This window comes from Musa acuminata, chromosome BXJ2-6, assembly GCF_036884655.1.
Source record: "Musa acuminata AAA Group cultivar baxijiao chromosome BXJ2-6, Cavendish_Baxijiao_AAA, whole genome shotgun sequence".
In the NCBI taxonomy this organism is placed as follows: Eukaryota; Viridiplantae; Streptophyta; class Magnoliopsida; order Zingiberales; family Musaceae; genus Musa; species Musa acuminata.
The window spans coordinates 10,127,139-10,140,112 of record NC_088343.1 but is presented as its reverse complement, the minus strand read 5'-3'; the positions used below and the strand labels follow the sequence as shown (position 1 = coordinate 10,140,112).

The following is a 12,974-nucleotide window of genomic DNA, read 5'->3' as shown; positions in this document are numbered from 1 at the left end:
TCACCAGTTCGAGTCTGTTAATTGCTTATATGTTCATGCATTTCATATTTTAGTATGAAATCTAATCATTTTATTATATAGTTGTTGTGCTATCATTTGGCTATTGGTCGAGGGGCAAAATTGGAACGCACAAGCCTGCCTCGTTGCAGATTTCAGTGTAATTAGTGTACAACATCTTATAAGATGTCTAAAGGAGTTCTGAAACGGTTATTAATATCTATCATAGTTTCAAAGAACATCAAATGATAGTATATGTATCTTTATGTTGTGCAATGCAATTACGTGCTATAACTTCAAAATTAAAAGTATAAATACAAAATTCACTAACTTCTGATGACACCCATTTCCTCATACAGTTATAATTTCAAATATATATATATATATATATATACATATATATATCTATGTATATATATATATATATGTATATATATGTATATATACATATATATACATGTATATATATATATATACATATATATATGTATATATATATATATGTATATATATGTTGCGCTTTTCAATTTCTTAATCAAATTCCACCTTAATACCAAACAGAGCGGGAAGATGGTGCTCTGTGCCGCGGGGAAGTATAACATAAACTATGTTTGCAACTGCCGCGCCGCTGTCTTTAGCGGCCCGCAAGAAATAAACTGTAACGAAGAAAGCCACGTCCGTCGGGTGAAGTAGAATACGCGCTTTCGGAAGCGTAGCGGACCACAAATAGGGTTTTCATCAATCGAGAAAGATCCAGAGCTTTGCGGAGCCGATTTTGCTGGAGTTTCTCCTGAGGGTTTCCGCCATCGAGGTACATATTATTCTTATCATAGTAGGTTTTCTGATCACTCTCTAATGTTTTTTCCTCGTGTTTTATAATGTCTCAGATTTTATGACTGGTCTTATGATCGGTACCTTTTCAAGTTCTAGCATAGGGTTGTGCAACATCGAATCTAGAAATGTGGTTTTAAGGTTGGATCTTCCGCTCTGCGAATAGTATCAGTGAATTATCTCTGGATTAGGGTTACGCCATAGTTTCTTTTTCTCCCCCCAAAAAAATCGGTTTTTAGATATGCTTTATATTCTCTTTTCATGGATTTCATCGTGGAGTTATACGCTTTTCGTTCTTGTCTGCCGTTCTTGTTTTGTTTCGATGGATAGAAACAAATGGATTATTCTTAGGAAAAACATCGGTGTCAGTCTTTGAAATTGTACAAATATTTAAAGAAGATTGTTCCTAAGATTTCGATTAAATCAGACAAGACGACATCAAGCTGAAAAATGTCTCACCTGACCATATATGTCAGGTGGGCAAGATGGGTTACGAAATTACTATGAGCTGCATATCAACGGAGATAAAACTAGAATTAAGTATGGAGCACGAGGGAGAGGGGATGTTATAAAAGCCACAGTTTTTTAAATAGGATTATCCTCATGCTTATATAAACAGACCTCGATACCATGATAATAGTTATGACGAAATTTTGATTTTATCCAATATTGTCTCAGCAGCAACCATGCCACCTAGGCATACGGGCTGCCACTGCCGACTAGGCACCTAGAGCTTCTGGAACCTTTAGACTAGTCACCTTTTGGAGCTTAGGAGGTCATAACTACTTGAATCGTCACCTTTTAGAGGAGTTGTAGCCTTTCCGGAACATATGAATTTACCATGTTCTTGCTTATGAAGGATTATAAAACTTATACTGCAAAGGTGTTGTCCACTTTACCACATTTAATAAATTCAAGATAAATTCATCTTAATTGCAAAATAAATTCTATGTAGCATTAATTGTATCAATTTTTGTCACCCTGTTTTCATCTGCACGTAAATTAAAAACTCTGGTTTGTTGGTTACCTTAACGAAGATGTAGCATGGATACATAGTGTAGTCTTCATGTTCAGCAGAGCCAATACTCATATCTAGTATAAGTGTATAACGGGCAATTAACTTTACATGTGAATGCTAATGACCATGGGATGCAAAGCAACACTAACATAAACTTTGAAGGAGGTGTAGATTAAAGTGATAGATACTCTATATGTGGTGCAGAGAATATGCACATTATAAGCCAGTTATTGTCAGACTAATAAATGAAGAGCCATTGAGATGAGTAAAACTTTATGTAGAAAAAGAGAATGGTGATTATATCATTCAACTGTGCCAGTTTGGGGTTTGGTCAGTTGGGTTGAGTCCCTAACATTATGAGAGAAAGAAGGTCATGTTGAGAGGATTTTGTTGAGGGCTATTTGGTTAGGGTCAAAGGTAAGAGGTTCTTCATTCCAAATATTTTGTTGACATGTTCTTTCGTTTATTCTGTCTGTAAGATGAGTGTTTTCCCCAAAGGAAATCAACAACTTTCTCTTCTTGTCTGGTTCATGTCTAAGAGGAATTGGGATGGTTGCAGGATCTTAAATGGCAACTGATAAGGTAGGTATTGTTGCTTGCAAATTTTCATTCTGATTTTATGGCAGGGGTCTCGATTTCTTTGAGGTCACTGGCATGAATCTTTTATCGTCTTTCAGATCTGTGCAATTTATTAGGTGTTCCAGTAGTTCTCTCATTTCTCATTTAGTGCAACCTTTGTCAAGGTTTCAAATTTCTTTAGCAAAATTAAGATTTATTCCTACTCATAGCTGTTGAATTTTTATGTTTGGTTTCTGTTCAAAATATGACTTCAACATCATATTGTTTGGTGGACAATTCTCTTGACCATATATTTACCCTAAAATTTTAGTGGAAATTAGCTTGCATGCAAGTGCACATTGTAGCAAAAGCACCATATTTTCATCTTGATCAGCTTTATGCTCTTGGAATCATAAATAAGAAAATTAATCATGTTTCCCATGTATCTTAGCTATATGTTGATGTTTCCTTTGGCATCAATTAATCTTTTCTATTTTGTCAACTAGAAGTAGACAATGGACTTCTAGAAGTGATCACTTTGATGCACTTTTCAATTTTCATAATCTTTTATGTTTGTCCAGGAACTTTGGTTGATTAGAGCATCATGGCCAAGCACCATCCTGATCTCATCATGTGCCGGAAGCAGCCAGGGATAGCCATTGGGCGCCTGTGTGAGAAATGTGATGGGAAGTGTGTCATCTGTGATTCATATGTTCGCCCATGTACTCTAGTTCGTGTCTGCGATGAGTGCAACTATGGATCCTTCCAGGGAAGGTGTGTAATCTGTGGGGGAGTTGGGATATCTGATGCCTACTACTGCAAAGAATGTACGCAACAGGAAAAGGACCGCGATGGCTGCCCCAAGATTGTTAATTTGGGAAGTGCCAAGACCGATCTCTTCTATGAACGTAAAAAATATGGATTTAAGAAAAGATAAATTGTATCTGATTTTTACATGCTCGCTTGTGTGGCATTGATTACCACTGACATTCAAGACCTTGGCGAAACTGTTGCTTTCATCTGTTGGTGCTGCCAAAATTGATGGCAGGCAGCCTTATCTTCTTGAATTCTCATAGATGTTGAAATGATACAAAGTTTAAAGACTAGGCTACATGATGATCTTGTGACCTAATAATTTGCTATTTGTATAGCCTCTCTGTCTCAGAAAAGCAGTGGCCAGTCTTCTTTTTTATGCCAACTAAGAGACGTGTTGTGATTTCATGATTGTTCTAACTTGGATATTGGCAGGGTAAGGTTTTACTTGCTGGAATTGCTGAGATTATTTGACACCCTTGCTGTGGGAGATGCTGCTTATTAAAAGATGGGTCTACCTAAAGGATAGCTTATGGAGATGAAGCATAAGAGAATCAACGGAGGACATTGAGGTTATTGTTTCTTGTCAACCTGCGGCTGTTATTGGTACAGAGGTATTGGATTATAGGAAGTTATATCTTCAAGCTTAACTTGACATTTTCTTCTTTTATCTTGAAATTTGACCTTCTCTTTTGTGTGTGCATGCGTGTGTAGTTGTTATCTCAGGTTTAGAGCTGCAAGTGAAGCGTGTGCTCATGAAAAGCTTGAGATGGAGTCCTTGTGGCTTTCATTCATTTATCTTCTGAACAAGCAAAGATGATATAATCCAACTCAATAGTGAAGCGTCACTTCTTAGTGTCCTAACGCAAGGAGAAGTCAAACCTCATCCAAATCCTGTTGCATTGTTTGTCTTTCCATTGATGATGATGTCTGTTTCAGGAAACGACGCTCAGGTCAACAAGTAACTGGATGATGTTTCAGTTGCACGCATCATTTGTGATTGTCGAATCTGGCTCGTCTATTGTATCCTTATTACGCAGATGGTCTTTCATTACAAATGAAATAGTAATCTGCATTGCTAGCAGAATAGAGACTTGCAAGCATGAACTTGAAGCTACTGCTACCTGAGCTTAGTATTGTGATTACCTACCTGAGACTCGGCATCCAGAAAAAGATCACTTCAATCAGAAACTTTATGATCCAAAAGCAACTAAAGCAGTGTTAGAAGCTTGCATTGGGTTGGAGAAGCTCCACTCATGTTGGGATGAAAAGTGGTCTGTACTCCCAATGCCATGTTTCAAGGAGAAGAGTTTCGAGTGAGCAGACTGGACATGGTTGAAAGTCTCCTGGTATTTAGTGTTGTCTACTGAGTGCTGCAAACAAAAAGATGATGTGACACACCCCAGAGCAGTAGTCCTCTCCTCTCTCAGCAACAATGTGAAGCTGATGTGACACCCCAGAGCAGTACTCCTCTCCTCTCTCAGCGACAAGATGGACTCCATCTTGGACCTGGCATGGTCATGTCTTGCCCCATTTGACAAAAAGATAAGCTCCAATGATGTTACTGATTCCGTGAAATAGTTTCTGACGCTGGAAAATGATGTTTAGGGCTCAGAAACAGCAACCGGTGAGGAATCCTCATGTTTTGAGTGGTTCCTGTGAGTTCTCCAGATCAGTGAGGGTAAGAAGAAGTCTCCATAATCCAAAGCCTTAGGTGGGTAATCCATTGTTAGCCTAAAAATGCTCCACCTATGCTCCCTCTGATTTATATTTAGGTCATCATTAAAATTGCATTTCAATTTCTTTTCCTTAGTTACAGAAATTTCAATGCTGCAATTAACCAAAATGACAAATCACACCTTGGGTCAAAAACACACCCTTGTTAGAGTGTGGAGAATGGAATAATAAATGGTGAGGGTTAACAATATATATATATATATATATATATATATATATATATATATATATATATATATATACATTTTGGTATTTCTGATTTATTGGTTTGGGTCGGAAGAGGGTTTGACTACAGGAGCTCAACTCCGCTCCTAAAATTTTCGAAGAATTTGGGGGGGAAATTTGGGCGATTGAGAGCCTCTCATGGTGGCCATTTCGGATCTAATAATTCAGTCATTTTTGCGGATTTCCTGAAACTGGTGATCTCTTCCTTCCTTGTTCTCCGGTTGATTTCTTTTTCAGCTTTTTTTACTGTCAGCTCCTGTCTGATGGCGGAGATATAGGGTTAGGGTTTCTAGGTTTCGAACTCATCAAGAAAATTTGGAAATTTGTTTGCACTGTTCGTCAGTCCATGATCGGTATAAGCCCTGCAGATCTTTCTGTTTTTTAGTATTTAGTTGCCTTCTACTTTTTTTCGCGGGAAGCCTCAAGATCTTGGGAAAGTTTTTAGTCTTTAGCTTCTGAGAGTTAGAAGATATGGATTTTTCTTCTGTTTCCCTATTCTTTAAGGAAAAAGGCTGGTTTTTGGGCTCCGATGTGCTTGTCTTTGTTACATTCTCTAGTATTTTTTGCCACAGAAGAATGCTTATGCTGATTTGATGTGCTTTCATTTCACATTACAGTTTGCATTACAGAGTTGATGCAATAGTTTGTTGAAGCTGAATGACTAATTGTTCGTCTTGCTTTGAGTCAGATTTCGCTTCAGTGTGACAAAGTTCGTTGTTTGGTTTTGTTGTTTTCAGCTGAGGATATCTGGCCATTTGGTGGATGAACTGGATCTCTGTGTTGCTGTTCGTAGAAGTGTTGGAAGAAATTTTCTTTGTCTGTTCTAAGTTCATATACAAGACCATTTGCAGACCAGAAGAGAAAAGAGCAGTGAATGGATTGTGATAGGGAGGAGGCCCTTAAGGCCAAAGAAACTGCCGAAAGGAAATTCAACAATAAGGACGTGAAGGGTGCCAAAAAGTTGGCTCTGAAGGCTCAAAATCTCTTCCCGTCGCTTGAAGGCATAAGCCAAATGATCACAACACTGGATGTTTATCTTGCGGCAGGAAAGAAGATTAATGGGGAGAGTGACTGGTATGCAATTCTCTCCGTGGATGCCACTGCAGATGAAGAGACACTGAAGAAACATTATAGGCAGTTAGCCCTCCAGCTGCACCCTGACAAGAACAAATCCGTAGGAGCAGAAGGTGCTTTCAAACTCATCTCTGAGGCTTGGAATGTATTTTCTGATAAGAATAGGAAAATGGCATATGACCAGATGAGAAATGTCGATGGTTTAGAAAACAGAGCTTCACAACCACATAGAGATTGTTCTGTTCATAATACTGTCAATGGTTTCTACTCATCTTCCAACACAACATCTGGCAAAAGAGCTCGAAAGAGAAAAACTGGTTCTGCTCCATCTGCTGCCCCTCCTCAACCTCATCCAATAAATTTGAACACGTTTTGGACATCTTGCAACTGCTGCAGGATGCAGTATGAATACCTTAGGACTTACCTTAATCACAATCTTTTATGTCCCAACTGTCATCAGGCCTTCATGGCTATCGAGATAGGAATTCCAGGTAATGCAGCAAATTCTTCTATTTCATGGTCAGCCAGGCAGCACGAACATAATTCAAACTATAAGTACACAATAAAGAATGGTTATAGTTCTGGGTTCAGTACCTCCACTTTTTCTGGAACAGGTCATACAGAATTACAGCATGGGGGAAATCTTGACTTTTATAACCATCATAAGTTCCAATGGAGCTCTTTCACTGGATCATCTGGGACGTCTAGTACAACAGATTCTGCTTTTCAGCCTGCAAACTTAATCCATAAGAAATTTGGAAAAAAGAGAAGAAAGCATGAGGCACAAGCAGCAGCTCGAAGGGAAGAGTCCTTCCGGACGGATTATCATGTATACAAGAGTGCAGATGATGGTTCTAGAAATTACAATGATGGCCACACCCTAACAAGTTATGATCAGGACCAGTGTATTTCTAAGGCTGGCAGGCCAGCAAAGAGGAGGAACAATGGTGACCAAAGCGGTGATTGTTATAGAACAGATGAGACAGAGAATATGTCTACAAGCATCGAAGACACCATTAATCCTGAAGTTGAAAGGTCTAATGGTGCTGTTGAGGATCTTCTTAGAACTAGAATGACAGCAAGACAGAACAACTACATCAGGGAGTATTCACAAGTCAATATCTGGAAAATGCTTACGGAGAAGGCTAAGGCAGCGATTGGTATAAAGCTAGAAGAATGGAACTTAGCTCAGGCAAACAAGTTGGAAGAAAAAGAGAAATTAAGGCGGCAAAATGGACAAGAAGCATCTGCAATAGATGCAAATACAGGCAAACATGATTCCAGCATTAGGGAATCTTCAGCCCATGGCCTTGATGTCAATACAGCTAAGAAAGTCGTTAAACATGTATCCATTGATGTACCTGATCCTGATTTCTATGACTTTGACAAGGATCGCTTGGAGATGACTTTTGAAGGTGACCAGGTATGGGCTACATATGACAGTGAAGATGGTATGCCTCGACTCTATGCCATGGTTCAAAAAGTTTTATCTTTGAATCCTTTTAACATCCGCATGAGTTTCCTTAATACAAAGTCCAACAGTGAATTGGGACCAGTTAACTGGGTAGCCTCTGGATTTGACAAAACCTGCGGGGATTTTAGGGTGGGTAGATATCAAATTAGTGACACAGTCAATATATTCTCACATAGAGTTAGATGGGAGAAGGGTCCACGTGGAGTCATTAGAATTGTCCCTAAGAAAGGTGATATTTGGGCCTTATATAGAAATTGGTCTCCAGACTGGAATGAGCTTACGCCTGATGATGTGATATACAAGTATGAAATGGTGGAAGTACTTGATGATTACACAGATGACCATGGTGTGTCTGTCATCCCATTGGTGAAAGTTGCTGGTTTCAAAGCAGTGTTCCATCGACATATGGATCCATTGGAGGTTAAGAGGATCACAAGAGAAGAAATGTTTCGTTTCTCACATCAGGTTCCTTCTTATTTGCTCACAGGCGAAGAAGCTCATAATGCTCTGAAGGGTTGCCTTGAATTGGACCCAGCAGCAACTCCTGTTGAACTTCTTCAGGTTATAACCAAAGTTAAGGAAAATTTGGGGATGGAGATAAACAAACAACAATCAGGTAATTGATTCAGAATCTATTAGGGGCAGTGGATGAACCTTTGGCATCGAACAATGGACTTGTCACCAAATGAAGTCTCATGGAGCTTCCATTCTCCATTTCGTCATCCTTTTTTTTCTCGATGACTTGGACTAGGATGCCAGGGTTGGTGACCATTCACATATCTTCTGTTACAGTCATTGTTGGGCATATCTAACCATTAACTCTTATTCCAATATGAGATTGCTGGAAATAGCAGTTAGTTTCTCGAACCTTGTTCCTGCTAGAACCTGATTTCCATCTTACCCTTGAACGTCAAACCATGCGCTGAAAGGTGAGTGCAGTTTTAACAAAATAGTTTCAGCTATTGATTGTCAGTCAGAAGCATTCTGACTGCTATGTTTCTTACCATATTTTGTGGTTTTATGTATTTCTTTGAGGAATTGTCCTAATGTCCTCCCTTTAAGGTAATTTGGTATCATTACTGGATTACAAGGCCGATCGCATATGTACAATATTAAAAAATCAAAATTTCATTAACTTAGTTCTTGCTCTATTCTTTGTTTAGTATAGTTATGCAAATCATTTCTTTAGCTACAACTGTGGTTTCCTTCTGTGTTCTTTCTGCATAACATGATAATTAGGTATACATATCTATATTGTTGCTTAATCAACACGTTTGAGAACTCTAGTCGGTAATACTCTGGAATGAAGACTGATTTATGTGATATTTCTTCAATGTCTATTGTCATGCATTGGAAGTAGCTTCTCATAGGAGGTTGTGTATTCACAGTAGTATCCTATATTAGCTTCCTGTTTTCAGTAGTTCTTAAAATGGGAGAGGATCCGAATCCAATTTTAAGAACCTGGGCTTTGTTCTTATGCTATAATCACAGCAAATGGGAAACATTAAACCTTTTCGGATCCATTTTCCATGTTTTAGAGTTTTAAATCCGACTTGTGGTTATATATATATCCATGCAAAAATCTAAAGCTCATATATGTCACTATATGTTGAAATTTCAATTGACAAAAAGCATTGGAGCATGTGGCTATGAATCACAGTGTCGGGGTTGCAAATCCCTTCTATCAACCATAAGTTGCATAACCAAATCAAATTCTTTCTCGATAAACTTGTTTGAAAATTTTGAGCCCAGAGAACTAGAATTGGAATAGGTTTTGTGGGGATCACAAAACAAACCCCTATAGAATTGAAGAAAGCTTTGGATTCATATTGTTCATGGGTTGAGAATGAGATTCAGTAACTCCAACAATTATTTGTCCTCAACATTAATAATGTTAGTGAGAATAATAATTCAGTGAATGGTTATTAACATATCCTATAGAATTCTATATTGGCAGTTTTTGAATCTAATCTTCATCTGGGATGATCGAGAGAAGGGTTAAAACTTGATGATTGAGGTCTCCAGAGGTACATTCATGAATGCAGGTCTTCGTGGTGGATGGATGAGGACAGGTCCTTCCCGATCCGTCTGATTCTTTGATCCTCTTGTATTATAATGACAATGGTGGATCAGTAATTTATACTGCAGCGAGGAGCCTATCAGGACCTGCAACCTTGACCATACCAACGAAGAACATGAGCTGAAGCCCTGTTATCAGTGGTGTAATCTACAGACTATTAGGGTTCTCCACCCATGCAACTGTCTCCCGCAGGTACTGTTCTGTGAATCATCCCCCACAACTTTCTGCTGTTATCATCAAGGACTTATTGGCCACTTTTGATGAACACATTGCAGAATTAACTATGAAGTAGAAGAAGATGAGTTCTAAAGGATAAACGACGGAGACAGAGTTGACACCATCAATTGAGTACTACATTTATTCATAGGAATAAAGGCGACAGAAGTAAATTACATGATGCATGCAGCTCGTTTGTTTTCCTCTTCAGCATTGTCTGTCTTCTTCAGTCCAGCCGCTGGGGTGACGGTGGTGGCTCAGGAAGATCGTGTTCGGCAGGATCAAGGCGCTGGATCTGTCCAGCTCGAGGAACATACGGCGACTGCATCCCATTTGGGCCTGAGGGAGCCGTTCGCTGCTTGGGAAGTAGACCTCGCATCTCATCGTTCTCTTCTGCAACAACACCGCCGGCGGCTACTTGCAGATGCTTGTCCTTGTTCTTACTGTTTTTTCCCAGTCTTGTTCCTGCTGCAGCAGTGGCTGTAGACACAACCAGAACCGCCATTACAACGCAAATGACCCTTGTTTGCTCCATATGATCTCTGCTATCTAGAGGCTTTGGATGATCCCGTATGGATCAGCTACTGGCCTTTTATAGGCAGGCTTATGGAGGTGGGAGGGAACGAAGTTTAGAGAGCCATGGCATCGCTTCCTCTTCTTTAATCTCAGAAAACTTGTCCTCATGTACTTTAATTAGGTACGATCTCTCTTCATGTACTTTAGTTTTCCTTCTGATCAAGGTGGCTAGCACTTGAGGTAGACACATAGTTGAGTCGTCTTCTGCCGATCATTTGAGATCGCTAAATGTTGGAATGTCCAACGTCGACTGGTGGATAGGAGCACACGTCCTCACCTGCAAAGGTAATTAAACTCCATTTCATATTGCATGGCTATACATAAAACCGGAAACACAGAGGGTTATCACTTGAGATGCAAACAAATGTATTAATGTTTGTATTAGGAAGGAGAGGAGAACTCGAAAATACAAAAAAAATAAAATCTGGAGATCAATAAATAAATAATAAATTAATCAATTATAAGATTCTTGAGTTATCTTTATTTATGTATAATAATTCTTATGTATATTCTGTCACATAAATTTCGAATAATTTATATATTTTCTTTTACTTTTATCTAGAAACTTATCCTTTCCTTGTATCTTATTTTTTATTCTATGTATTCCTTATATCTTATTCTTTTTCATCAAACTTTAATTTTAAGATTTTATTTTTTTCATGAAAATTCCTTCCTCGTGAAGAATCTTAGAACATTAGTTTAAATTTTTTAAAATGCTTAATCTCTCAAATAGTTTTAGAATGATCGGAATGCATAAGAGAGGTCTTTACCCTATTCTCTATCAAAGCACTTAAATATTATATCATCATATAACCAAAGATTGGAAAGTTAATGGATCTGGAACAGAAGAAAGCAATCATGAACTGTATGTGGAGTAGTCAAGCAGCACATGGTGACAACAAAACCAAAATAAAAATAAAAATTAGTTGCCAACCACAGCAAAGCCGAAGCAGCACTCACAACCATCACATCCTATATTTCACTTCTCTTTTGGACAGTGGACACACTAATCCTCTTAACAATGCCCATCATTCATCCATCAACAGGTGGTGGCCTGAGATGACCTTCACTAACACACCACTCACACTAATCATGCCAAACACTTAGGAAATAGCCCCCCACCATCCAACACACCACCCTCTCCCTGGGAAAAAGGAAGTGAGACAGCAACAACTAAAGCTGAAATCCAAGTAGGTAGATAGGCTTTTTTAACACTCCAACCAATGATCATAGTGGAACTCCCACTTCCGCATAAACCTAAGTTTAACTTGTGAGTGTTTGGCTTAGCCTCTGTGCCTGCCAAGTCCCCCAGATTCACTACCAAAACAGTGCTCATCATCTTCATATATTAAAAGTGTGCACCCAGTTCATGTTGTCTCCTTTGTTCCCTCACACACCAGGCGAAGGCTACCTTCTCCCCAACACCTCTACTCCGCTTATGCTGCAATAACATCCACAGGTGACAGTCATCTTTGCTCCTCCACATGTCCCAAGTAAACTTACAAGGATTTTTGCACCTCCTTCGCTGTATTCTTCCGGTTAAAAACATACCATTATTTTATTTTCATAATACATTGAAACATTTCGATTAGTGAAAATAGAGAAATATTAAGATTGATTTTATAAGGATAGGATATGATAGATATCACTATTAACTTGAGTTTAAAAATTCTAAATTGATAATTTAGGTTTGTTAATAATAGGTCAATTATTCCATTAAGTCGGATCATGATAATTAATATCCAACCTAATATTATGATATAGCGAGAGACTTGAGTAGGAAAGAATTATTTGTGGATTTGAGCCTTAATGAGATTTTTGAGTCTTAGTTTCACCATCAATGAGCATCACAATATTAGTTTTGGATCGATAAATTGAAATAGAGAAAGTGGTACTCACTCAATGATTCACATTTTTAACTTGTTAAAATGCGAGTCAAGTCGAATATATGTGTTCTTAATCATATATATATATATATATATATATATATATATATATATATATATATATATATATACCTTCATTTATTCAGTATTTATGAGGATGATAATAATGTTCCTCGGGAGCAGGCCACCTGCCGGAGACATCAAAACAGCACCGCTGCATCAATCACGTGAGCGTCTTGATGGAAGACACCGAATATTGGTGTGGTTTATTGCACGGCAATGTGCTGGAAATCCTCGTGCGATGCTCACGTCTCCCTGCATGCATTGATTACAGCGGAAGATGATCAGGTGCAGGCAGGACTCATCTCCTTAAAGACGAGCTGCTCGAGCGAAGTAAAAGAGTTCCACCAACCGTGCAGCGTCACCTGTCCCAACACAGCTATATTTCCTGCCTTTGAGACTCTGCACCTTTTCCCTGCTCTCTTCATC

General features: G+C 38.6%; 2 protein-coding genes across 6 annotated transcripts; both read left to right on the top strand.

The window, feature by feature from the left end:
• Positions 1-669: 669 nt before the first annotated feature.
• LOC135614731 (PHD finger-like domain-containing protein 5A) lies at positions 670-3,360 on the top strand. The gene is made up of 2 exons (XM_065112407.1): positions 670-808; positions 2,986-3,360. Exon 2 carries the CDS (start codon positions 3,009-3,011, stop codon positions 3,339-3,341), a length of 333 nt encoding a protein of 110 aa, XP_064968479.1. The 5' UTR covers positions 670-808; positions 2,986-3,008; the 3' UTR covers positions 3,342-3,360.
• Positions 3,361-4,394: 1,034 nt separating this feature from the next.
• LOC135583235 (uncharacterized) lies at positions 4,395-10,782 on the top strand. Of its 5 annotated transcripts, none has more exons than XM_065112405.1 (4): positions 5,227-5,373; positions 5,917-8,656; positions 9,773-9,999; positions 10,083-10,782. In XM_065112405.1, the coding sequence occupies exon 2, from the start codon at positions 6,054-6,056 to the stop codon at positions 8,349-8,351; it is 2,298 nt and encodes a 765-aa protein (XP_064968477.1). In that variant the 5' UTR covers positions 5,227-5,373; positions 5,917-6,053; the 3' UTR covers positions 8,352-8,656; positions 9,773-9,999; positions 10,083-10,782. The 5 variants fall into 5 exon arrangements, with proteins under 5 accessions (XP_064968478.1, XP_064968477.1, XP_064968476.1 ...); XM_065112404.1 differs by having other exon boundaries at positions 9,685-9,999; XM_065112403.1 differs by having other exon boundaries at positions 9,669-9,999.
• Positions 10,783-12,974: the final 2,192 nt, after the last annotated feature.

What these genes read in the sequence shown, in the direction of transcription:
- LOC135614731 (XM_065112407.1), top strand. Translation starts at nt 3,009, where the DNA reads ATGGCCAAGCACCATCCTGATCTCATCATGTGCCGGAAGCAGCCAGGG.
- LOC135583235 (XM_065112406.1), top strand. Translation starts at nt 6,054, where the DNA reads ATGGATTGTGATAGGGAGGAGGCCCTTAAGGCCAAAGAAACTGCCGAA.